Consider the following 27,992-nt stretch of genomic DNA (forward strand, 5'->3'; position numbering starts at 1 on the left):
AGTAAACACTGCATGTGTGTGTACTTGTAACCCTCAATAAAAATTCAGCCTATATAAATACACACAAATATAAACACTGAAATTCATAATACAGTAAGGCAAATACTATAATTATGATATTTCATAATGTACAAATAAGTTAAAATGTATTACATGTGACAAAGAATTCATAGAAACAAACATCTATATATGGTATTGTCCTGACGCTTCCCCTTTAAAGGGGTCATATGACGTTGCTAAAAAGAACATTATTTTGTGTATTTGGTGTAATGCAATGTGTTTATGTGGTTTAAGGTTAAAAAAAAAACATTATTTTCCACATACTGTATATTATTGTTGCTCCTCTATGCTTCACCTTTCTGAAACGCGTCGATTTTTACAAAGCTCATCGTTCTGAGAAGCGAGGCATGCTCTGATTGGCCAGCTATCCAGTGCGTTGTGATTGGCCGAATACCTCAAGCGTGTAACGGAAATGTTACGCCCCTTACCGTATTGTGATGCCAAGTCCCGGCGTGATGAGACAAAAACAATAAAACCCATTATAAACGAGGAGTTTGTTGCATCCAGTGGGGACATACAGTAATTACCGATTATAATGACTTATACTGTCTTTTTACACGTTGCATTGCATTGCGCTGCGTAAACATTACCATGTCTGCATTTGTGATTGAAGAAACGACAAACAACAAGCGCTACTTTACACAGGCCAAAACTCGCGTTTGAATAGTCAATTCTTTAAATATGAAAACAAACTTACAGGCTGTGAGTCAGAAGCGGCTGACTGTCCTTGCAAAGTTGGAATTGCCCCAGTTTATAGAAACAGCCTTTGTGCATAGCTGGAATGGCTACTCTCCCAGGTTCAGGAAAAACGCTGCCTTCACACCATATTGTAATTACCGTAATTTTGAGATGACAACACGTGACTCTCTACTCGGAGCTGTTCACGTCCTCGGACTCGGAATGATGCTTTTCTATGGCAACACTATCAACGCCTAAAGAGAGCCTGCGGTGGTCAGGTGGTACCTTTGCTCTGTTTCAGATATTTGTTCGGACAGCTGTTGCATCGCGGCGCTCACGCACGCGTCCGGAGGCACGTACACATTCACGAGAATGAAGGAGGAAAACTCTCGGGGTGAATAGAACGGCTTACAGTTTATGAAGAAGGCCTCCAAATTAGGAGAACACATCTTCTTCAGAGTTGTTACATCTGAACACCAACCTTCATTTATGTAGAAACATAGTCCACCACCTCTCGTTTTCCCCGTTAGCTCCGTGATGCGGATGCGGTCTGATCTGAACAACTGAGTTGAGCTCGTTTTATTGTATCTGCTGATTAGTACAGGAGTCCGCCGTTACATAGCAAAAGCTATATTGTTTAACAACTGATATTAAAAAAATATTAATATATGCTTTTTTTATAATAAAATTTCATTGTATAAAACACTGGAGTAGTGAGTACGAAATGCCTGTAACTTTACTTGAAGAGGTGTGACATGACATACGTCATGAATATGAAGGAGGTGTTATGCATGTTTATGACAACTGTCATTAAGTGTCATTCGCTCAGTTATGTCATTTTTAATGCAAAGATGACATTGTTTGAGATGTCTTTATGACAGCTTGACATAAACCAATACATCAAATACATCAGTCTTAAACAATACATCAGTCTTATGCACACCCCTTCAAGTGAAGTGTTACCGAATAAACAAATCAATAAGTTTGCATTCGTATGAATTTACTCATTTACTAACTGCTTGTTTTCTTAAAAATAAACTTTTTGTATTCTATTTGTTTTCTTTTTATTTATTATACAATTTACAAAAGCAAAAAAGGCCTCTAACACTAGCTTGCTCTATTCTTTTTCTATTCTATTTGTTTCTTTTTATTTATTATATAATAAAAAAAACCTTGCTACGTGTACTAGTACTAGCAGCTGTACTGTAGTAGTGTACTAGCAGTGTAGTGTACTAGCAGCTGCATTAAGCTAAATGAGACTTACAGCACTTGCATATCATTGCTCTTTTGTTGATTTTGATTGCTTCCATTGTCCTCATTTGTAAGTCGCTTTGGATAAAAGCGTCTGCTAAATGCCTAAATGTAAATGTATTTGAATTATTTTTAATATCAATAGTGTTTAAGACAATAGAGCCATCCCCTGAACATTATAATGCGATGAATTCATAGCTCATTTAAACGTAATGTCGTAATTTGGAGTAATTTGAGTAATCGATTCCATTGTCAGCCATTGCCAGCTAGAGGACCTGTTGTGTTACCTGGTAACCAATTGACCATTTACAAGGAGCACTATTTAGAACTTCCGCATAAAGATAAGCCAGCTCGTAAACTTCCAGAAAGCTGATTTAATGTTGTGGTTTATATATAGGTAGAGACTCTCTTTCTCCCCAAACCTTTCGAGTCTAGAACTGGTCCAGTGGATATTTGCATCGGAGGACGCAAGTGCTACACTCTGTGTGTGTGTGTGTGTGTGTGTGTGATCAATCCATAATCAGTGCCTTAGAAATTTTTGCCCAAATGCTGTGTGCTGAACAAATCACATCCCATGTTGTTTACAATGTTACTGCAGGTTGTGCAACATACAATGAACAATGTCTACATCAGGGTGAGTTTAAGCAAACTGCAAGTACTATTTGTTAGTAAAACAAATACAGTTGAAAAGTGCACCTTTAGAATAAAAAAAATAAAAGGTCCCACTTTATATTAGGTGGCCTTAACTACTATGTACTTACATTTAAATTAATCATTTGGTACGATGCACTTATTGTGTGCATACATGTTCTTACATTGTACTTATATTTTTAAAAATGCCTATATGTAGTTACATCTAAAACTAATTTCTGTAATTACATTTATAATTACACTTTTAACCCATCCCTTACACCTTAACCCACCCTTAAACCTACCCATACCACCAAACCTGTCCCTAACCTTACCCGTATCCCACCTCAATAGCAGCAATAGTGTGTTGCAATACAATATGAGCACAATAAGTACATTGTACTTATTTTTTTATTTAAGTACATAGTAGTTAAAGCCACCTAATATAAAGTGTGACCAAATAAAAATACAGAATTCCCAAATAGACATGAACAGTCACCCAATTGGATCCCATTAAAATCCTATAGGAATGATCCTACAGGATATTTATGATATCGGAATCCTATAGGAACGGTTCCAAAATATGATAGAAATCTTATAGATAACAGTCAGAACAAAATCAGCTCTCTGAAAATGTACAGTATTGCACATTTGAGTGGTTTGTGTTTGCAATCTCCATGTTTTATCTTGATGAATTTCCTCACAGAGGTACGTAATAATGGATGTTTTCTCATGTCTTTGATACTGCTATTCACTATTTAATTTGAAAAACATTCATTATATCTATCTAGCCAAGTTTCGTATGCAAGTTTCCGTTACAGTAAATGTGAACGTCGCAAGACCAGAAGTAAGTATGCACACACTCGCATCGCTGAAGCTCACTGGCGCTATCTTGTTCACTGAGCCCATTGAATTGAATTGATTTATTTAGCTACCTAATTAAACTTGTTTATTTATTATAGTTCAGCATATTTTCATTTTATTGTATTTTAATACTATATTTCTAATTCTGTTTATTGCTTATTTTCAATTCTTAATATTGATTGTAATACTGAATTTATTATGAAATATTAATACATATATAACAGCAATGGTTCTGTTAGTTTAATTGATTGCATTTAATTGAACCAAGGTTTTACGACAGTTCAGCATCTTTCATTATTATTAAGCTTATATTTAAAATGTAATATGTAAATGTATTATTTTAATGTGCTGGAAAAACCTGCTAGATGAACTTTAAAGAAGTATTGGCAACCTTACTTGGGTCACATGCCACATCAGCATCTGCAGGTGTGATGTCTTCAGATCTACTTCTGAAGTAGGATCTACTCCTACTCGTGTGCAAATAACTCATTACATCAAAACTATTATACCTATTTTGGTTGTTTTTAATTTTATTAATATTTCAACCATTCACCAGTTGTACTGTTTTATATTTGTGTTTACTTGATTTTCACTAAGCTTTTAAATAACTAGGGTTTTATCTTCATTCTTATTTTTATATGTTTACACTAGACTTGTAGTCAAGACCGCCTAAACCGAGACCAAGACACTACCAAGACCAGAAGGTATCGAGACCAAGACAAGACCAAGACCAAGACCAAGACAGACCATGTCAAGACCAAGACCAAGTCGAGACCAAGACCGATACCAAGTCGAGACCGGAGAAAAAAAAACAGACTAGTGTTGAAGCTACGCAATAACTTGTATGAACAGCAGCATACTAGGGTTTACATTCAATACATATTAGACGGTATTACTTCAACTACAGGCAGAGCAATACAGAGACAGACCATGTCATGTGTGTGACTGAGCTCACTGTAAATGTTTTTTCAGACTGGGTGAGATCAACTATGTGTAGCAATTGTATGACGGCTGTTACTGCACTATTAGAGGATTGAGACTCCCTTAACTTTTGTATACTGTTGAGGACTGACATTACTGGTACTGACTGGTTCATCTGACAAAACATCAAACACCCCCAACACCATCTTGCTCCTCCAACAACTGTCTAAAGAATGAGAAATATGTAACCAATTGAAATTATACTTAATGTGTAGATGAAATTGTAACATCAAATTAAAGATACACAATTATAAACTTGGATTAGGCCTAATGTTTGACAGTCAATGTCATATGTCAATGTCAATGGCTGTCGCAAAAAAAATAAAAAAATAAATAAATACATGCATGTGATTGGTTGCATTTGATTTGAAGGGCGCAAAATATTAATGTTGCATTATCAAACGTTGTGTTGTCGTGGATACCAAAGATTCTAGAGCGTGTAGTTTTTTTTTTTTTTTTTTTGAGCGTGTAGCAGTGATGCGCGGGTAAATCAACAACCCAATCCGTATATCATTCGTCCATTCGTTTTTTGATTTAGTATTGAAAGAAGAAACATGAGAAAACGGCTTTTGGAAAAGTGTGAAAGCCCTTAGTAGCGCAAACTGTTCTTTTTCTGAATGCTGATATAGGCTAGTGTTATGTAATATAGGCTTGATTTATTCATTTATTTCGTTTCATTTTCTGGTCCCACTTTATATTAGGTGGCCTTAACTACTATGTACTTACATTTCAATTAATAATTTGGTACAATGCACTTATTGTGTACATGCGTGTTTTTACATTGTACTTATATTTTTTAAAATACCTATATGTAATTACATCTGTAATTAATTTCTGTAATTACATTTATATTTACACTGTTGACCCATCCCTTACACCTAACAGGGCTTGACGCTTACCTATTCCCCAAGGACCACATGTGCTCCTAAGTCAAAAAATTTAGGAGCGCATTAAAAACATTTAGGGGCGCAATGCAAATTTTTCTAATTAGGTGTTTTAGCTTAATAAGGGGATACAAAGAGACATTTACAAGCACCATTATTTAATTTATCAGAATACAGAAAGTACACAAGGTTTTTAAATAATTTTACTTCAGACACTATTTAATAGGCTAATTATGTAATTAGTTATAATCCTATTAAACTGTGTCGGTATAACATTTTCACAATAATCATTGAAGCTTTTGTCACGGTATATGTTTTTGTTTTTAAATCACAATATATAATTTCTAAGTGAAAAAAAGTGTTGTCGTCCTAACAGGTTAAATAACTTTATTAAAGATAATTTACTAAAAGACTTTTATAAAAAATACATAAAAATATAAAGTAAACAAGTGTTTCAAGATTAGAGTGCAAAAGATTGTTCAAATGAACGAAAGAACAATAGGTAAGTAAGGTCCCATTTGTTAACATTAGTTAAAGCAGGTTAACATTAACTAAAAATGTGCAATAGCTAATTGTTGCAGTAGTTGATATTCTTTGTTAATGTTGATTAATAAAAAAATACAACTATGTTAGTTAATGTTAGCTCCATTGAATTATATTAAGACAACTTTTGATTTTATAATGTATTATTAAAAGTTGAAATTAAGATAGCATTATTAATAAATGCAGTCATTGTTTTTTTCATGTTAACTAATGGAACTTGTGTTACTGAACAATAATAACGAATCAGTCGTTGATATATAGATAGGCCCACTGTTCTCTATTATCGATCAGTGGATGGGCCATGTTTTAGCTTAGAAACAATGTTTGAAAATAAATAGCTCATTAAGTCTTTAAGTAAGAATTATTTGAGGCTATTGTGAAGATTAAAGCGAATATAAATATCTAAATGACTGAGTGTGAAACATTATTTACACAGTTTTAGGAAAGTAGCGCAGCTGATTTGTTTACTGGGTTACCGGGGTAACGGCAGCGCCCTCTAGTGGCGAATGTGCGTCATTCAGCGCGTCTTCACTTTAACTCGCTCCGCTTTTCTTCTCATCTGTGCTCATTTAAATTAAACCGTTGCCTTTTTAAAGTTCTAAAGTAATCATATGAGGCTGCATCGCAATTTTTCCATAAATAAACAGAATAAATTAATACGTTTGTTATAGGCTACTGTATAAGTTAGGCTGTTTTGTATTCGCACTTGCGCTCCTAAATACATTTTCCAGTTCGCACACATCTATTTTTAGTCGCAAATGCGAGTGAAATGCTCGCACTGTCGAGCCCTGCCTAACCCACCCTTAAACCCACCCATACCACCAAACCTGTCCCTAACCTTACCCGTATCCCACCTCAATAGCAGCAAATGTGTTTTGCAATACAATATGACCACAATAAGTACATTGTACTTATTTTTTTATGTAAGTACATAGTAGTTAAGGCCACCTAATATAAAGTGGGACCCATTTTCTTAATTAAGATGCTGCATGTGTTTATCCAGTCTAATCGAAGTGTGCGGCTCTCCCCCCTTTCCCAACAAAAATCCCACCCTCTCTCAGAAAATACATAAAACTGACATTACTGAGCTATAGGCGCTTAAAAGTAACCTATTAAAATTATACAACGGCATTGCTCAGTTCAACGTGTTGGGAAATCGGGAATTTTGTCCCGCGTCAGAATTTATTCAACAGTTAGTTAAATATAAATACTAGAACTATATAAATTACAAAGGTTTAATTGGCATCTTTATTTCAAACGACCCGACCGACCGCGACCCGAATATCATTAAAAATATTTTTGGATGACTCGTAACCGCGAGTGACCGCGGGCACCCGCTCATTTTGGATCAACCCGCGCATCACTGGCGTGTAGTACTGCTAAATCCCCGACCACTATGACGGTCTAAGACAGCGAGACTTGACAAGACCGAGAGGTCCGAGACCAAGACAAGACCAAGACCAAAGACCGTCAAGGCCGTGACAAGACCGAGACCACGTAAAAGTGGTCTCGAGACCGGTCTCGAGACCAAGACCGGTCTCGAGACATACATCACTAGTTTACACACATGTGCCCCTGCTGTGGCCATGATGCGCCCTTCTGCCAAACCTGCATCGGTGTTAACGTCACACAGTGGACTATTACTATACAGTCAATGTAGGAGGAATACAGACTGCATTTACCTGGTTGAAGCCTTTTGATGCCAGTTCCTGGTGTAGCCGGTTGAGGGCAAGCTTTCCGGCGATGATTCCTGACTGCAGGTTGACCTCATCAGGGGACGAAGGCTTAGCCTGAGGATTCCATTTGCTATAGAAGCGCTCCTCTGATACCACTGAGATCTGATGGCAGATACAAAAAAAGGAGGACTTTTGAGATGTACTCAAAAAATGAACTCAATCCATGTTTTGTGAGTGTGTGTGTGAAGTTCTCTTGCCTGGTGGGGTACTAACTCATCGTAGCCTCTGCTGCTACCAGTGGCACAGCAGGCCATAGAAACAATAGCAGAGCTGGGCAGTGAGTCATATACAGAGCGGATCTACAACAGAGCATCAAAATAAGAACTCATTCAAGTGGCTCCACCAACCCACTGTAATACGTGTTTGAAATGCTATACCTGAATAGGGCACTCATTATCATGTGTGACATCTAGGAACATGGCATGGGCAATACTGGGCACCAGAGGTCTGAGACTGGGCTGAAGGAAAGCCCCCACAGGTTCCCCTCCGTACCGGTACACCAGCCTTCCCTCCTCATGACTGTCTCCAGCGCTCATCGCCTCTACAACAGCACAAAGAATGACTGAATGATTGAAATAATTAATTTAATACGTGTTACTTATTTCTCACAAAAAATACAAACTTTATCAGTTTCCACTCATTCATATCATCGCAAACCTATATGACTTTTATTTTTCCAAATTCAATATTATATGTAAATGTATAATACATAAATTTGGACCAGATCAATCGATTAATTTAAAAGATTAACTAAAAAAAGTTATCTGTTACGAATTAGACATTGCCACCTCTCATGAACATACCAAGGAGAGCGCGATTTTCAATAAATAATGACTTCAAATCTGGCCCATTTCTTACTCAAACCTTTTGTTTGACATCAAAAGACTTGGAATATAGTGTGCATGTCATATGGAATACTTTCACATTGTTTTGCGACCATTTTTTTTAAGTTTGAAAGATCCAATCCAGAAGAAAAAAAAAGTCATATAGGTTTGGCACAACATGAGGTGAGTAAATGATGAAAAGCTAAAGAACAGAGATATAGAGCTAAAGAGCATTACAATAATTTTGTGGTTAAGCTGTCAAGAATCATAGTGATAATTTTTGGACACTTACACTAACAATCAAAAGTTTGGGGTCATTAAGATTTTTATTTTGATAGAAATGACTACTTTTATTTAGCCAAAATCCACTAGGCTAACTTTTTCAAAAGTGACAGTAAATACATTTATAATGTTACAAAACGTTTATATTTTAAACTCTCCTCAAAGAATACTGAAAAACAAAATCTCAAAATTATTAAGTATCGATAAGCACCAAATCAGCAGAAAACAGTTATTTAAAATCTATTCCTCTTTCTACTGTCTTTTTTAACAAATAAATGCAGCCTTGGTGAAATCTTTCCAACCCCAAATTCTGATTGGTGATTTTAGTGTAACAATTCAAAAAGTTTGATGGAGTTAGATTTCATGTCATACACTAAAGAAACAAAAACAATAACAAAACAGCCACAATGCAAGACCAGGATTACTAGAAGGCCATACCTCTGATGAGTGAAGAGATTCCTAATTTAGTCACAAAGACATTATCCAGCTCCTCGCTGCCTGTAAAGAGCTCAGCCACCACGTACATGTCAGGCCTGAGTCTGCGGGCAGCATCCAGCATGAACTGCAGCAAGCAGGGTTAGGACACAGCCAAGAGGAAACCAAACCACAGTTGTTAGTATGTCAGATGGGGTGTGAAAAATTGGTTCAGAAAGGGAGAGAGTCATGCCTCAAATGAAGCCAAAATGAGACAAGTAGAAAACAGGTTTGAAAGTTTTTGGACGTATATATTCAGGAGAGATAGTTCAGAGAAGAAATGACAGGTGATGTAGTGCAAAAAGAAAGACAAACAGATAAGATATTGTTAGTGTCATGCTAAAAGACTCTCCAATACCTCTGATAAGACTGGTTATTCCCAGCCGGTTAACAAACACATTGTCAATCAGCTCGCTGCCTGTAAAGAGCTCGGCTATCACATAGAGATTGGGTCTGACTGATCTGGCTGCTGCCAACATGGCCTGCAGAGCATAACATAAGTTAAGTGAGAGGGGTTGCTGGCTTAAAAAAAACTAATATGATTTTAATATTCACATAGAAAATTGCAGAAGTGGACGTCCATGACATGCAGAGTCCCACAAGGCTCGATTCTTGCACCACTCCTGTTTTGCCTGTATATGCTCCCACTAAGTCAAATAATGAGAAAGAACCAAATTGCCTATCACAGCTATGCTGATGATACCCAGATTTACCTAGCCTTATCTGCAAATGACTATAGCCCCATTGACTCCCTCTGCCAATGCATTGCTGAAATTAACAGTTGGATGTGCCAGAAATTTCTTCAGTTAAACAAGGAGAAAACTGAAGTAATTTCATTTGGAAACAAAGATGAAGTTCTCAAGGTGAATGCATACCTTGACTCTAGGGGGTCAAACAACTAAAAATCAAGTCAAAAATCTTGGGGTGATTTTGGAGACAGACCTTAGGTTTAGTAGTCATGTCAAAGCAGTAACTAAATCAGCATACTATCATCTCAAAAACATTGCAAGAATTAGATGTTTTGTTTCCAGTCAATACTTGGAGAAACTTGTTCATGCCTTTATCACCAGCAGGGTGGATTATTGTAATGGTCTCCTCACGGCCTTCCAAAGAAGACCATTAGACAGCTGCAGCTCATCCAGAATGCTGCTGCCAGGATTCTGACAAGAACCAGAAAATCTGAGCACATCAAACCAGTCCTCAGGTCCTTACACTAGCTTTCAGTTATATTAAGCATTGATTTTAAAGTACTTTTACTCGTTTATAAATCACTCAATGGTCTAGGACCTAAATACATTGCAGATATGCTCACTGAATATAAACCTAACAGACAACTCAGATCATTAGGATTGAGTCAGTTAGAAATACCAAGGGTTCACACAAAACAAGGGAGTCTGCTTTTAGCTATTATGCGGCCCGCAGTTGGAACCAGCTTCCAGAAGAGATGTGCTAAAACATTAGCCACATTTAAATCCAGACTCAAGCTGTGCATTTGTTGAATGAGCACTGTACTACACCCAAACTGATTGCACTATGTATAACCATTTTCTATTCTTAAATGTTTTAAATTCTTTTTAAATAAACTTTTATATCATTTTATTTATCATTATTATTTTTTTAATTCCTTGTTTTTATTATTATTTTTAATGACCATTTCACTTTCTTTTATGTAAAGCACTTTGAATTACCACTGTGTATGAAATGTGCTATATAAATAAACTTGCCTTGCCAACTTGACTAACGTTAGCCGAGGTTATGCTCCTCTCAGTGGGATACATGAGCATTGCGCACCCGGTGATCGCGTGGAGCTCACGTCTCCGAAATCGGCGAAGCACATTTTCAAATAGGCGCCGTCTTTATAAATAAACCGCAGATTTGAGTTTCAATCAACTACATTCTCGCCTGAAATACTTTTAAAACTACATTTTATGACACAATAACAGTAATATTTAAAAACAAATCTGCGAATACGGTGGTTGAAATACAGTGCTGCGTGAACTTAACCAATCAGCATGTCCAGCGCCCAAGTCCCGCCCCCGAAAGTTCCGGACCTTTTAAAAAGTACTACCTCGCGAGCAGGGACTTTCTGAGGGGCAAATTTGTACCCGGAACTTTATTTAGATCCTGGTTCCTGCGGTGGAAACACACTGAGTACCGGCCCAAAGTTCCTGTGGTGGAAAAGGGGCTTAATACCAACATCACTAATCCCAACATGGGCAGATGGCTCAATGAATTTTATTAAGATTCAAACATTAATTTGTCTAATAAAAAAAAAAAAAAATCGTATTAAACCTTTTATAATGAAAAAACACCATACTAGAATTTGAAATGGCGTCAGTGGCATAGCATGACCCTTATACCATCACTGTTTTATCAATAAGCAAAGGATGGAGAATAAGCCACATTTAATATTTTTTAGTGTGAAGTATAGCCAATGACAGCGCAATGATTGGATGGGGAACAATCATTATCCAAAATGTACTAATCAAGAGAGTAAATAACGATCTTGTCATATAAAAGTGTGTAAAGGAAAAAAAAAACAATCCTTCCTGCCCCCAATGTCTAATATTCATCTTTACACATAGTTAATCTCAAACACGTTATTCATCTGTGATCTAGCCAAAAGTAATAATCCTTCTTTTGACATTGCCACAGTACCTCAGCCACATGCAGTGGAGTTGAATGGCAGTTGTCCAGACGCACTCCCACAAAGTGCTTGGCCGTAATCTCGGTATATTTCTGCATGTGGGCCCACAGGTAGGGGCAGTCCTCGGGCCCGTTGCCATAGCGCAGTTTAACACTGTCACCCCAGCAGATCAGCTCCCTCCTGATGTAGACATTGGACCCTAACCAGAATGAGGAGAAGAAAAAGCAACTTTGATTCACCTTACTGCCAAAAGGCTTGGCAAGTGTTGCCAATGATTAGGGTTTAGTAAGTGTGTTGATATCGCCACCTTGTGTTTACAATGACATCACTGCTCTCATAGAAATCCAAGTTTGGGGTAGGTAATATTTAATGTTTCTGAAAGATCTCTTCTGCTCACCATGATTGCATTTATTTGATCAAAAAAACATTAAAAACAGCAAAATGTTGAAATATCACAAAAAATTTAAAGAACTGTTGTCTATTTTAATATATTTTAAAATAAAATGTATTCCTGTGATGACATAGATGAATTTCCAGCAACCATTACTCCAGTTTTCAGTGTTACATTATCCTTCAGAAATTACTCTAATATGCTCTAATAATAACTCTAATAATTTGCTGCATAAGAAACATTTCATATTATTATCAGTGTTGAAAACAGCTGGCTTTTATTTCAGTGGATACTTAATGAATAGAAAGTTTAAAAGAACATGCTTTTTTGAACATTTGAATGCTCTTTCAAACTGCAATTTCAGTTGAATGAATATGCCATTTAGTGAAAGACAGAGTTTCACATTCAGAAAAGAGTTTTTGTCAGCTACTGAAAGGATGGTTGTAGTTATTTCTGCCTTTTTCTATACGTTTTTATGTGGATCAGAAAGGCAAAATGGTAAACCTGGCTCTGCGAAGTTCCTTAGGGGATCGTCCCCCATGACCCAGCCATTATGGGCCAGGAAGTGACATGACTTTTCTGGTTGATTCATCAGCTCAAAATCCTGCTCCAAAGTTGCTTCCTCAAATGGGAAAGTGAAATATCTGCATATAGACAAAATGGTGTTATATATCACAGCAAACATAGCAAACAAACTTGATTACACAAAGAAATATGATGCCAAAACTTCAACAGAGGCTGATGGAATGAACTGTGCTACCTAGTAACCAGGGGATGTTTCCTAGTGACGGGGCCCAACTTGGGTCCGTGGTCCGCCAGTCTTTCATAGCTTACGGTTCCATCAATGCAGTTAGTAGCCTGATGGTAAAGAACTGAAATCACTGCATTGGATTCCAAAGAAATTAGAGGTAAATGTATGAAAAGAGACTCACCTGCTCCTGATGGTGCTTAATTTCATGATACTGTTCACCATTGAGTTCCTCCAGTCTTCTCCTCAGCCAGTTACAGCAATCTTCAATGGCACCAGGACTGCTCCTACAACAACATAAAAGTAATGTATAATTCAACAACATAAAGTCAATAAGCAGACAACAGTGAACATGTGCTCAAACATGCAGCAGCATACTGACCCATGGGGCACAAAGTTTTCTAGAGCAGAGTTCATGTCCACTGTGTTACCAAAACGTCTGAACTGAGGGTCCTGAATGATCTTCAATTGCTGTTTGCCATCAGTCTTGCTCCCATCAGGTTTGGCTCCTGTGTAGACAATTTAAAACAAACCACTAAACACATTAACATTTTCATTTCTCTTAACGTAAGTGTCTGAGAACCTTCCAGGAACTCACCACTTTGGAGTAAAGTTCTGAACTGCTCCACCATCGGTTCCAGTTTGACTTGGAAGAACTCCCACAGTTTAATCTTAGGAAACACATCATGCCAGAGAACTCCACGAATGGCCTAGTGAAAACACATTAGAGTTTGTTCTGAAGGAAATAGGAGCACCTTATACTTCAAAATTAATTCTGTTTTAAAGCTTCCACAGGTAGTGACTAGCTCACATGGAGGTGTTCGTGATTCTGGATTAGGGCTGGAAGACCCTTGTCTTTGTATTTGCCATCAGCTATAGCACAGGTGACGTGCCACAGGGCTCTATCCAGCACCCAGGCCGGTTTCAGATGAGGACAGTTCACCAGGTTATAACCACACTCGGGATGTTTCTTAATCCATTTGCTGTTAGCAGCTGAGAATGACAAGAAAACACAGCGTTTATCGTGACATTGTCAACCATATAAATAAAACTGAAAAAATACGAAGAAACAGACATCACAAATAAGTCACTGAATAAGTGATCAAAAAAAAAAGAGGTATGGATCTTTCTTTGACTTTATTAAAGGGGGGGGAGTCGTGGCCTAATGGTTAGTCGGACTCGTAATCGAAAGGTTGCGGGTTCGAGTCCCCGGCCGGCAGGGATTGTAGGTGGGGGGAGTGAATGTACAGCGCTCTCTCCACCCTCAATACCACGACTGAGGTGCCCTTGAGCAAGGCACCGAACCCCCAATTGCTCCCCGGGCGCCGCAGCATGGCTGCCCACTGCTCCGGGTGTGTGTTCACGGTGTGTGTGTGTGTGCATTTGTTCACTACTCACTGCTGTGTGTGTGCACTTGGATGGGTTAAACGCAGAGCACCAATTTCGAGTATGGGTCACCATACTTGACAATACGTCACGACTTTACTTTTACTTTAAATTTAAATTACAGCTGATGTATTTTAAGAGCAAAGGCAAGGCAAGTTTATTTATATAGTACATTTCATACACGGTGGTAATTCAAAGTGCTTTACATAAAATTAAGTAAAATAGTCATTAAAAAAAAATCTAAACGATAAAAACAAGGAATTTAAAAACAAACATTCTCAAGCTTTGTTCAAACTCTTCTGCACTAAGTGAAAAAACCTTCCAAAACACCTAACTACTCCACTACTTCACCCCCTACTTCAGTGGTCGGCAACAGGCGAACAAAACTGGCCCGCCAGCAACAATATCTGGCCCGCAGCCAGATTATTTTGATAGCGGCTGGTTCTGAAATAGATCTGTCATGACAGCAAAAGTTACTAACAATCAGAGTATGTGAGCGGAGCAGAGCGCAAGTGGAGTGGTCTGATTTTGACGAGGAGCGGATTTTTTAAAAGTCGGAGCGTCGTGGTTTTCACTCGCTCCGAGAGCGCTCCACTGCCTCTCAATCATCAATTCATGCCAACTGAATATAACCATTCAGTTGGCATGTTATATGTTCTGACAGTTATATTACATTCATGCCATGTAATATAACTGCATATTTAGCAAGCATTCACATGTTAAACATATTTAGCTAGCTTGATAGGGAAGGATCACTCAAATCAGAAAGAATGTGAAGGCTGATAGTTCTCAAGGAATTAGTTTGTTCCTTTTAGATACTGAATATTTTCAGTTGAAAGCATGATTTAAACAAGTAGCTACTACAACACTTATTCACACACAATCGCTTTCTCAATATAATTATAATCTTTCAGTGCTACTTCATCTGTATCTGATTTCGAATGAGCAGAAATCTGAAAGAAATGCATCGATCCGTAGGTAAAATAACTGACGAAAACGTAGTGATATTTTCATCACAAACTAAATTTGCACTGCAAAAAGCAGCAAGTATACCTTTTAATGCTGACAACCATGTTATCAGCTTGTCATGTGGTAGGAAAAAAAGTTTGCACACTAGTGTTCCAATAAGCCACTTTGAAACTCTCCTGTTATTTTATTTTCTAATATAAGTTATGAACAGAACTGTGATATTTCAAACATACTGAAATACTTTAGACGCGGAGCGGTGTTTCTGATATCAGTGAGCGCAGAGTGGAGCGGGAGAAAGAAATGGTGAACCCGGAGCAGAGTGATTATTAAATGCTTGGAGCGTGGAGGAGAAATTGTTGCTGCTCCACTCCGCTCACATAGCTACTATGCCGGACACCGCCGCAAATGTGGCTTTTTGATAATGACTGTCCTTCTACAGGATTTAAACAAAGAGTAACAGCTCACTACCACTTACAAAAGACACCGTAACAGTCTGTCAGGCAATTCTAGTCGCATTTTTTATCAATTCATTTCTTAAATTATCCTTTGACTATGTTCTGGCCTGCCATCTAGTGGCAATTTCTTTTTTTGGACCCCTGCCCTACTTACTTACTTACTTGACCATCATACACCAAACAAATAGAACTCAGAGGTCCTACTTTCAACTGATTCACCAACACACTTGTCTTTCTTTGCCCACATTCTCCTTACCATCACAGCACTTACTTTAGCCTTCTGTTTAAACTTTTAAAATGATATAAAATTGATTAATAAAGTGATTGATAAAGTGAATTTAAAATTTAATAGGATTGATTTTAAAGTACTGTTACTAGTTTATAAATCCCTCAATGACCTAGGACCTAAATATATTGCAGATATGCTCACTGAATATAAACCTAACAGACCACTCAGATCATTAGGATCGAGTCAGTTAGAAATGCCAAGGGTTCACACAAAACAAGGGGAGTCCGCTTTTAGCTATTATGCCGCCCGAAGTTGGAACCAGCTTCCAGAAGAGATCAGATGTGCTAAAACATTAGCCACATTTAAATCCAGACTCAAAACTGATGTTTTTTGTTGAATGTGCACTGTGCTACGTCTGTATTTTATGTATAATCATTTTCTATTCTTAACTAACATATTAACTTGCACATTTTAGAGTGGCCTTTTATTGTGGCCAGCCTAAGGCACACCTGTGCAATAATCATGCTGTCTAGTCAGCATCTTGATATGCCACACCTGTGAGGTGAATGGATTATCTCGGCAAAGGAGAAGTGCTCACTAACACAGATTTAGACAGATTTGTGAACAATATTTGAGAGAAATAGGCCTTGTGTGTACATAGAAAAAGTCTTAGAGAGTTCAGCTCATGAAAAATGGGGGCAAAAACAAAAGTGTTGCGTTTATAATTTTGTATATAATATAATATATCAACTGGTATCATCTTCACTCTGGGACAGAGGATTGAAGTGTGTTCTCGCTGTTGATTACCTCGTTACTTTTTTTACTCTGTTACTTTCCCTTCTGACCCCTAGACGCCTAGGGGAACGTAACTGTAAGTAGTAAACTACCTTTTCAATAATCTTACCTATGAAAGGAAGATTTGATATTGGTCCATAGTTGCTCAATATAGTGTTATCAAGATCACGCTTTTTCAGAAGGGGCGTAACAACTGCAGTTTTCATTGCAGCAAATTGCTTGTCCTTAAGAGACAGAATAAACAATGATTGGGTATATTACAAGCTATACACAATGAGGTGCAAAAGTCTGGGACCACTAATGAAAGTGTCTATTTTGCATATTCCTAACTTAATGCAATATAAACAAATTCAATAGTGACCTCAAAATCATGCAGAACCATAAATATTTAAATTTATTTATTATTTACACCACAATTCAAGTCAGTAAGGTTTTTTTTTTTTTTTTTTTTTTATGAGGAAATTAATACTTTTATTCAGAAAGGATGCATAAATACATTTTTAATACTAAGATTTCTATTTCAAATAAATGTTGTTCTTTACAACTTTTATTTATCAAAAAGCCCTGAAATAATGTATCACAGTTTCCACAAAAATATTAGGGAGGATAGCTGTTTTCAACTGAAATAAATGTTAATTTAGCATTAAATAAGCATATTAGAACGATTTCTGAGCACTGGACTTCCCTTTGTGTAAATGTGTGGCATTTGCACACAGCTTCAGATAAGGTATCACGCACTCCTTGACCTTTAACTCTGCTGAGCTCTGGTAGAAGCACTGAACTATGACCTCTGCTTTCTATTAAGCCTGATCACTCAAACACATCCATGAACAGTGTAACTCAAGGAAAAAGTTCAAGAGTTCAAAGAAAAATAAACTTGGGATGAGCGTACAGTGACATCCATAGTGATGTCAAACAGACTGAAGAAGCTCTAACAAAACTAATCAAAGCAAGTTGATTCAGATTCCCCTGCAGTAAATCATCTATAAACACACTCTTCTCTAAACCTCCACAATCAGTCGGTGCATCTGAATGACAATTTGAAATGTTTCTCTTTAGTATTCTGTTCACATATTGGGACTTGCTAGCAGCCTTATGTAACAGCTGATCTGCAACATAGTAATATATCAGACAGGTCAAATGTTGCACCAACAGCTCCTGTTCTCTGTAAATAAACTATTTTTAGAATTGGAGTCAATTGCAAAGGCTTTTAGTGGGGCCTTGCTGGAGATTACAGTTTGGAACTGTGGTCTTTTCCATTGGAATAATTAATAATAATATTGCAATACTCCTGGGTAATCCTGTGGGTGTGACAAGTTTTAGTCAATCTAAATTTTTGGATAACAGACATGTGTGCCAATTGAAAAAAAGTTGTGTAAACAACCAAAATGCACAAAAGTAATGTAGAAAAATGTATAAGATTTCTAGAAACTTGAAAACACACACCCGTGTGATTGTAAACTACATCTGTGATGCAAAGCATATTCCACTCATTCTTCATTTTCTCCACCAGGTTGCCAACATCTGTCCAGGTGTAAGTTTGTCCAAGAGGGGAGAAGTCTGGGTTGAGCTCCAGCTGATCAGCCAGAGAGTAACAAGAGCGAGACTCACCCAGCGTCTGCAGTGGCGTGAAGTGAATCATATTATACCCTAAAAGATGCATATGAAAGATGAAATCAGTTACTTTAAAACCGATTACTACCTGAATGTTATAAAATGTTTCAGTTAATGTACCAATGTGATAAAACCACATAAATGCAATACATAGAAAACTGTGACATACAGTAGTAACTTAGCAATATAACTTTATAAATTAATCTATGAAGGCATTGCTCATGTGAAACATTGTTCAGCTAACTTAGAGAATTATAATCTATTTAGATTTCAACAATAGGACTTATTGTTAAAAATGCAAAGTAATTAATGATTTATATATTGTCATTATTCTGAAATTAATAACTCAATTAAATCAAAGCTCAGTGTCTCCATGTTTTTTTGTTGGTTATTGATTAGTGCATATAATCAAATAGACTGCAAAGATGGAGATAAGAAAAAAATTTAACTAATATAATATCACTGGCTGTCTTCTTACCTGCCTCTTTGGCAACTCTTAGCCTGTCCAGCCACTCATCCAGGGGCCCGAGGCATTTGGACAGGTATGTCTGGATACTGATGCAGTCTAGGGGCAAGATGTGATTGTCCTCCCCTACCCGGAGCACTGGGTCCACCACAATATACCCACCACCAGACTTCTCCTTATCTCTGAAGAGTAAAAATAAACTACATGTTGTACAGTTTTAACAAAATATAGATGTAGAACTGACAAAAACCTTTTAATATAAAATTTTAAACATCTAACTGACCCATGGCCAAAGTAATACTGGTAGGAGCCTGAAATCTTGAGGTCAAGGGTGCAGAACTTGTCTGAATCATCCTCTCTGCCAGTAGGGTTAATCCAGTCTAAGACGCGGAACTTGTGGCGCTCAAATCGCTCCCCTTCTGCGGGGTAGTTGGTGTGAACGTGTACATGTTTCCCCTGAAGAGTGGGTCCCAGACGAAACTGGAGCTCAAACCCTGAGCAGAAACAAAACATAAGCTCCGCAACTTAACTGCCATTTTTGGGTTACAATAAATATATAATAATAAATCAGTTACTATAAATAATGGCGGACCGTGGCCCAAATGACATGCACTCACCGACCATTTTATTAGGTACATCTGTTCAACTGATCAATAATGCATATATCTAATCAGCCAATCACATAGCAGCAACTCAGTGTATTTAGGCATGTACACATGGTCAAGACAATTTGCTGATGATCAAACTGAGCGCTGCTGGTGCTAGACGCTTTGCAACAATTTGCATGGGCCCACCAAAATTGAACAACAGAATACTATCCAGCCTTAAATCATTGGTTCAGGCTTGTGGTGGTGTAATGTTGTGGGGTATATTTCTTGGCACAATTTGGGCCCCTTAGTACCAATGAAGCATCGTTTAAACTTCAAAGCCTACCTGAGTATTGTTGCTGACCATATCCATCTCTTTTTGACCACAGTGGCTACTTCCAGCATGATAACACGCCATGTCACAAAGCTTAAATCACCTCAAGTTGGTTTCTTAAACATGACAATGAGTTCACTATACTCAAATAGCCACCACACTCACCAGATCCCAATCCAATAATAGAGCATCTTTGGAATGTGGTGGAACGGGAGATTTGCATCATAAATGTGCATCATAAATGTGAAGCTGATAAACAAAAAATCTGATGCTATCATGCCAATATGGACGAAAATCTCAGAGGAATGTTTCCAGCACCTTGTTGAATCTATGCCACAAAGAAGTCATTTCTGAAGGCAAAAGGGGTTCGAACCCTGTACTAGCAAGGTGTACCTAATAAAATGGCCAGTGAGTATATGTATTTATTAAACCATTTCATAATACCAATATATATTTCCATCACATGTCTATATGGCACCAGTGAAATTCTGGTATAAATGGTAGTACAGTAAAGGTATCTGATGGCAAAACCATGGTAATTTATACCGTATGAATTCCATATTATTTACCATCATAGCAGTGTTCAAAAAATGCATTTGTATTAACATGATACAACCCAAAACCCCTCCCAAAAAACAAAACAAAGAAAAAACTGTTATCATTTAAAAAGTACTCAGTGTACAATTGTACTTACTTGTGTTTATTATTACTATATTATATTATAAATATAATTATCAAGGCAAAAGCATATTCCATATAGCAACAACTTTCTTCAACTCATGAATTTCACATTAAGAACTTGCATAAAACTTTTTAAAACAGGGACGTTTGTCTCTCAAAAGATCTAGAATTTAGATCTAGATACAAATAAAATGCATATGATTTTGAACATATAAAGTAATACAAATGGTAACCTCCTCAAAAATACATCCATGGAATTAAAAGTGAAAAGTTCTTAAAATGTATTTGCTTGAATGTTCCATTACGAATGGATTAACTTTCTCATATGGAAGAAAACATTATAGTAACCTTTTCATATAGTCAGTGCCAAACACTTCTGCTATATTTACTATTTATTAGTGCATGAATGAAAAGGTACTGAGCCATAAAGGTGGCTGCTGAGAACACAACACCGTCTATAAATAACCACAGCCTGCTGGTCATTATCACAACACAATACACTCTCATATCTCAGTTCGATGCAAAGCGGTAAACATGAGCTGAAACTTGCCTTGCTCCAGACGGAAGAGGGTCCTGCCGAGTTTCTCCATGTCATTGAGGACCATCACTCTTATTTGCTTTGCTGTCATGTTTGCCCTCCTTATTTTATAACGTCCTTAAGAGCAGGAAATCAACATGGACCCCCCTTCACTGAAAAGTGAACCAAAAGATATGCAAATTATCACTCTGTAATATTGAAAAGATGACATTTAAATTTAACAGGAGCCCGACTGTGGCTTCAAAATAACCACACAATTGTATTCGTTTCCTGTACAAGGGCAAGTTATTGCAACATTTGACAGAATGCAAGAGCCATATAACATAATACCAGAGAGCTCTGCAGGAATAGATGAATAAACCTCCGTTAGTATCTAAGCTCAATGCACCATCACCACACTATCTCTGGTAGTTTAACATTAGCGCTGTCCGATTTGTGAACGAATCATTCGTTTGAGTCGGATCTTTTCAATCGGTTGAACTGTACTTTAGAACATTGTCCGAGTCGTCATGAGTCGAGAACGAGTGAAGCGATAATTAACAAGAAATTGACTTTAACATCACAGCCGTAGAAATGACAATTGATCTTTTTGTTGAACATAAATGCAAATGATATTTAGCTTGTGTTATTTATCATGGATGTACACTACACGGTCATATAGAATTACAATAAACATCTCGTTAAAATGAATATAAACATCCACAATAAACAGCAATATGTGCACGTATAGAATATTTCCGTATTTCCGTAAGGCGAAAAAAATGATCACTGAATCTTTTTATGAACCGGTTCTTCGAAAGAACCGATTAGCTGAAATGAATCAGACTCCCATCACTACAGTAAACATTTCAGGCATTTATTAAAGGCAAGGCCAAAAAGTATCCTGTAACTCAGACTGGTCGAGGTTAAAAATCTAGCGGATAAAGGGCAAGCAAGTCAATCAGGCTGCAGGGGCAACTGTAACATTTACCAAGCCAGGACAGCTGCAATGCCTACTATTCTCTTCTGATGCACGACAGTCTGAGATCTAAATTGATATAAACATTTCAATCATGTTTGCACGACAACAATACAGTGTTAAAGAGTAGTAGGGTTAAAAAACACACCATGTATTTTCCTGTTTTCGGCTTAAGGACGTTCCTGTCGCTCGTGAAGGAGGCGTGTGCACGGCTCTACCGTAAATACACTAATATAAGACACATTTGACATTTGTATGAAATGTTTTCGTCACAGTGTATGTTTATACAAATAATTAGATGATTAGACAGAAAAACAGTGTAGGCCAGTCAGGCATTGACATTAAATTCACTTTATGAATAAACAAACAAGCAAATAAATAAATAGATCAAAACAAATAACTAACCTCAAGGGACTTGCTTCGGATTTTGTCTCCATCTTGTGGTTGTAGTTCCTAAAATGTTACATGACCATAAAACATTCATGTTCAAATCATAAAATGATTATCTACCAGCATTACCTGAGCAGACAGGTTGTTGACAAGGTAAGAGCAGTGCTTTCTTTTCAGTCTCTAAAACCTGCACTCACTTTTTCCAACATATTTATTTACACACATAGCCTACTATTTATTGTCATTGGTATTGTCATGCAATTTCGAGCTGAAAATGTTACTAATGTTTGTTGTTGTTTCATAAGGGAAAGTTAATGCAGAATGCAAAAGTTAATGTAAAAAACTGACATACAAATAAATACACCCCATCATTTTCTATGTTGAATTAAAAATCCCTTTCCAGAAATTGCGAACAACTGTAAAATTCAAGTTAAAATCATGGAAATGCATTAGTCAATATATGTGTGAATTCTGAATGAATCTTAATAAGCAAGTGTAAACATAAGGAAAAATGGCCTTAATTTTACACATGCTTTTCTTCTCTTAGCATATCCACAGATGAGGATCGGATTGCCTCTGCTGGAAATGTTGAATCTACAAACTGCTCTGGCAATTTTTGGGACTTTGTGTTTGACCTCTATAAATGGATACAAAAATGGAAAGGTGGAGAAATCTTGTGAGAGCATGATGCCAGAACATAACAGCCAACACAGTTTAAATATCTTGAGTAATTTTGAACAATGATTGCTTCCCAGTTGCCTTTATTTATCACCCCTTCCAATGTCCATAGTCACTCTCTCTGGAAGTGAGCACTTTGAGGGCTTTCTAATTCAGGCCCGAGATGCTACAAACACTGATGGACTACCTATTGGCTCATTCACATTGATAGATCCTCAGATTTCTCAGCGTTTGACATGCAACAGCATATAGTAAAATAAACCCTGCAATATACATTACAGTTTAAAATATTGGTAACACTTTATTTTAGGGTCTCTTAGTTGCTTATTAGCATGCATATTACTAGAATATAAGCCATTTATTAGTAGTAACTAAGCACATATTAATGCCTTATTCTACATCCCTAATCCTACTCAATACCTAAACTTAACAATTACCTTACTAAATATTAATAAGAAGCAAATTAGGAATTTATTGAGGGAAAAGTCGTAGTTAATAGTGAATAAGTGTTCCCTATTCTAAAGTGTTACCAAAATATTAGCATCGGTAAGAATCATTTTTATTTAGCAAGGATGTATCAAATTGATCAATAGTGAGAATAAAGACCTTTAAATTGTTACCAAAATTATATATACATATATTTAAGTAAATGCTGTTCTTTTGAACTTTCTATGAATCAAAGAATACTGAAGAAAAATGTATCACTTTTTCAGCATTGATAATAATAAGAAATGTTTCTTGAGCACAAAATCAGCATAATAGAGTGATTTCTTAAGGATCGTGTGACACTGAAAACTAGAGCAATGGCTGCTGAATATCCAGCTTTGCCATCACAGAAATAAATTACAATTGAAAATGTATTGAAATAGAAAACACTTTATTTACATTATAATAATATTTCAAAATATTACTGTTTTTACTGTAGCTTTTATGAAATAAATGCAGTCTTGGTGAGCATAAGAGACTTTTTTGGTTGTGTATTTAAGCAATAACACATGAGCAAGAGCTGTTGTACTAAAAATCATTTGGTGATACTGTAGTTGATCATCGCCGTGATGTTGTATAAATTACAATTGGCACAGATTATTTTGTTTACAAATTATTTTGTAAGAGAATATGGCTCAAAATCTGCTTTTAGTATTTACTTTTAGAATTTCTGCACAAAGAAAGTGTTATTTTTTAAAGGGTTCTGCAGTTAGTCACACCAGTAATGCCAAAAAGACCGAAATTCAGGTGCTTTGGAAAGCCCCATCCAATGCTCCTCCCATTGTACAGTTTCTGTGAGTGCGATTCGGAATTTATCTTTCAATATTGAAAATAAACTATTTACTGGATACATACTGGATCTTTTAAAGTTCAAACCGATATTTGTGTTTATATCTCTTTTTTTTCCACATCAAGTGCCACAGTTCTTGCCCACTACAAGATTTTCTGGCTCAAGCTTCCTGGTCCTGTCATATCTCAGGGTGACGTGACTCCTGCTCCACCTCGATCAACCACCGTCATGTCTACTAACTCTGCAAGCACATCTATACTGCCTCAGCCAGTGCGTGCCAAAATACAAATTGTAAATGTCTCTGCTTCTTTAAGCAGCATTACATTGCCTTTTATTGAAATAATTCTCTTACAGTTCACCTCAGAAGGATGTGGCAAGTCGAAGTCTTGTCTCAATGACCCTGGCAGCTGTAACCCTGCTGTGGACACAAACTGCTTCTTCCTTTCTTATTCTACTTTGGGCCAGACAGTTTCGTTTGAGCTCAGTGGCCCTGCACAGGGATACATCTCTTTTGCTCTGTCCAAGGATGAATGGATGGTGAGCATGATCAAATGCAAACCTTCCAGTGCTATAATTGTGTTTAGTGCAGTTGTGATTAGATATATTCATGTGACCCTGAAGATCTTGATGTTTGGTAGGGAGATGATGATGCATACTTGTGCATAAATGACGAGGGTCGTGTAAGTGTGGAGGCTGCACACACAACAGGCCGAACATATCCAGAGGTATCATCCAAGGTGAGAGAGCACGTTATGGTTGTGATGCTTTTTGGGCTGTTTTTAGTATTGCGTTATGTTACAGCTTAATTTTAAGACCTATAAAAAAAAAGATGTCAGCGTGTCCTCTAAGTTTTATGCAGTCGTAAATGCAATAAGCATGATTCACTTCCCTTGCAGTCTGTGGTGACTGATGTAGGCTGGAGAGTTTCTGAAGGGGTCATTCAGTGCAAGTTCTCTAGGTCCATCTACACCGGTCCGATTCAGCCTTAACAACAGTTACTACCTGTTTGTAGCACAGGGGACTGTAGAATATGGTGAGCTTTTTAACTGCATTAATGACATACAGTGTTACTGTTAGCAAAAACTGTTAACTGAAATACAGCTGAGATAAAATATAAATATTAGATGAAAAACTTAAATAAAATAATGACACAAAAATAAGAAATGTTGCCTGAGAAACTAACAGAAATATAATAATTATAAAGTGACAGTTCACCCAAAAATCATTTCCCTCATATCATTCCAAGCCTAATTTCTTTCTTCTGCTGAATACAAAAGAAGATATTTTGAAGAATGTTGGTAACCAAACATTTGCTGGTAGCCATTGGTCAATTAGTATTTTTTTGAACTAGAAAGCTGAATAGAAATATTAAAAAAAGTAAATAAAAAAAAATGACAAAACCACATAAAGTGTCTAAAATGAAGGCTGAAAATATAAAAATAAAACATTCAAAATATGAATAAATATTACAATTGTATATAAATAATACAAAAATAACACTGATGACATACTACAATAGCTACTGTAGATTAATTGTTCTGATTTGCCTGGACGATGGCTTTAAACGATTGGCTTTTTTAACTTCTAGATTTACATGTTAGCATGGCATCCTTCAGCATTTTCCAAAAGGGCTGTATTTCTCCTTCATGGGAAAAGTTTTGGCAAATGATTACGCATCTCGTCAGATACAGTGTCACGTGTAACCTTGTTTTTATGGCCTCCCCACTGCGTGTTACTCCACAGATCCGGATTTCTGACTTAATAAGTGTCTGTGAAGGCCTGAGCAATCAGTTCTCGTTTCCTGTCATTTACTTTATGACCGGGTCGCTGAGTGCATGGGGAATAAAATAGTTACAGCTAGCTTGCTAAAGCCTGAATTAAACTTTTACAAGGAAACAAGCATGAATACATATTTGAAACACTTCGATCAGGTGATATACTGAATCTTTCAGCAATTGTCTGGAGGAACTTCGGATACAATTTTTAAAAATATGTTATCTTTATAGTATGATTGTAATGATGTGTGACATTAACTTTAGTCAAGTTATCTCATCAGTTTTATTGTTGTGCTGCAGGTTTGATCCACAGACACACACGGCAGCACTGATATCGTCCCATCATCAGATCATTACCGGCCCTCCTGAGATACTGACAGGATCTCGATCTCCACAGCTCATGAAATATCATGGTAAGAGTTTTGCTGTAATTAAGTTTACTGCAGGATACTGAGAATCACCTGAATGGTTAAATACAGTCAGGAAATGGAAATGTTGCATGTTCAAACCCTGGAATGGGCAATCCATGAGTTATAAACACTGTGCCCTTAAAAAGTGTACAGTAGCTGGTGTGGATAACGGATCAGTTAAATTACAAATTGGTTATTTAATAAACCACTACATTTTACAATACATTTGTGTAAAATGCAAAATACTGTGCAAGTTTCCAAATATAATATCAAACATATAATTTAAATGCAGGAGCTTTAATGCTGATTGCCTGGATGCTAGCAGGAAGCACTGGAAAATTAATGGCTGCCTATTTTTAACTTGACTGGCGAGAACGAACATTGTTTGGGCAAAAAATATGGTTTCAGGTATGCTTTTATACAGTATGTGTATACACTTATTTAGTGCTTCTATTAAATCATATATATAGTCTAATAAAAATCTATGAAACCATCATCTATGTTTTTGTGGTTGCTTGCATATTCTGACTTTTTATTATTATTTAGTATTCATAATTTTCTGTATATCTAATATTCTTTCATAATTAAAATTGTTTTTTTCTGTTCACAGGTGCATCACATGTTGATGTCTCTTACAGTTTTGCTGACAGCTGTGGGCTTCGTTTTTCCTTTTGTCTACAGAGGAAAATGGAGCACAGTGAGTAAAGCCTGTGTTTTCTGCCTATGAAGCTACGCTCTGTAAAACAATGTAATTTATCTTTAAAACAGTGACAATATTAAATATATTACATAACACAGTTTCACTCCTTGCCATTGGGGGGCCCTGCTTCATTAATGACCAATGTCAGGATCAGAGAGTGTTTGTTATTGTGGTTTGGTATGATAATATTGTAGCCTGTGTTGAATTGTCTACAATATGTGTTTATATATAGGTTCAATGCAGCTATTTTAGTATTATTTATATACTATTTTAGTATTTCTTTATTCAATGTTTTATTTAATATTTCGAATTAGTCTTCGTTTTTCATATTAATTTGAGTAAAATTTTTATTTTACTTTTCCCATTTTAATTTCAGTAATTTTGTTGTGTGGTATTCTATTTTTAATAAGTTCTTGTTTTTTGTTAAATATTTCTATATGGCTTTAATACACTGTTACAGTACATTGAAGTTTTAGTTATACTCAGTTTAGTACTAAACCTAGCCTATTTAAGTCACTTGCCAAGGCAACATTTCTAATTCTAATTCTAATTCTAATTCTAATTCTAATATTTCAGCTTTATTTCAATGAACAAAAATATTTTTGTAATAGTTTTAGTTTAGATATCAATGCTGTAATGCCACTGGTTCTGTGCAGAGAGCTGGTGCTCATCCATACCTCGGCTGCACTGTTATGATTCTCGCTTTCTGTCAGCCTGTAATGGCTGCATTCAGACCAGCTCCAGATTCCTCACGGTAA

At 36.6% G+C, this 27,992-nt stretch overlaps 2 protein-coding genes across 6 annotated transcripts in view; one reads left to right on the forward strand and one right to left on the reverse strand.

The window, feature by feature from the left end:
- LOC306881761 (glycogen debranching enzyme-like) overlaps positions 1-22,235 on the reverse strand; it is a 39,411-nt gene extending 17,176 nt beyond the window's left edge. The window contains exons 1-16 of one of the 5 annotated variants that reach the window (XM_079436022.1): positions 22,154-22,235; positions 21,060-21,199; positions 19,191-19,401; positions 18,920-19,089; positions 18,274-18,477; positions 13,805-13,986; positions 13,592-13,703; positions 13,376-13,502; positions 13,178-13,280; positions 13,006-13,103; positions 12,750-12,889; positions 11,866-12,053; positions 9,172-9,295; positions 8,005-8,168; positions 7,825-7,926; positions 7,574-7,729 (exon numbers count right to left, since the gene is read on the reverse strand). In XM_079436022.1, coding sequence (XP_079292148.1) covers positions 7,574-7,729; positions 7,825-7,926; positions 8,005-8,168; positions 9,172-9,295; positions 11,866-12,053; positions 12,750-12,889; positions 13,006-13,103; positions 13,178-13,280; positions 13,376-13,502; positions 13,592-13,703; positions 13,805-13,986; positions 18,274-18,477; positions 18,920-19,089; positions 19,191-19,401; positions 21,060-21,138 — 2,160 coding nt within the window. In that variant the 5' untranslated portion in view covers positions 21,139-21,199; positions 22,154-22,235. Of the gene's footprint in view, positions 1-7,573; positions 7,730-7,824; positions 7,927-8,004; positions 8,169-9,171; positions 9,296-9,565; positions 9,690-11,865; positions 12,054-12,749; positions 12,890-13,005; positions 13,104-13,177; positions 13,281-13,375; positions 13,503-13,591; positions 13,704-13,804; positions 13,987-18,273; positions 18,478-18,919; positions 19,090-19,190; positions 19,402-21,059; positions 21,200-21,377; positions 21,489-22,153 lie in introns of those variants that run through there. The other 4 variants (XM_079436024.1, XM_079436023.1, XM_079436025.1 and 1 more) reach the window with 4 other exon arrangements.
- A 940-nt stretch (positions 22,236-23,175) lies between these two features.
- Positions 23,176-27,992, forward strand: LOC306881572 (putative ferric-chelate reductase 1; the record flags this gene model as incomplete). Its single annotated transcript, XM_079435757.1, has 8 exons — positions 23,176-23,324; positions 24,475-24,619; positions 24,704-24,886; positions 24,988-25,086; positions 25,265-25,382; positions 26,908-26,942; positions 27,145-27,231; positions 27,891-27,992. 8 exons carry the CDS (start codon positions 23,176-23,178, stop codon positions 27,990-27,992), a joined length of 918 nt encoding a protein of 305 aa, XP_079291883.1.

This window comes from Barbus barbus (assembly GCF_936440315.1).
Source record: "Barbus barbus genome assembly, chromosome: 15".
Classification (NCBI taxonomy): Eukaryota; Metazoa; Chordata; class Actinopteri; order Cypriniformes; family Cyprinidae; genus Barbus; species Barbus barbus.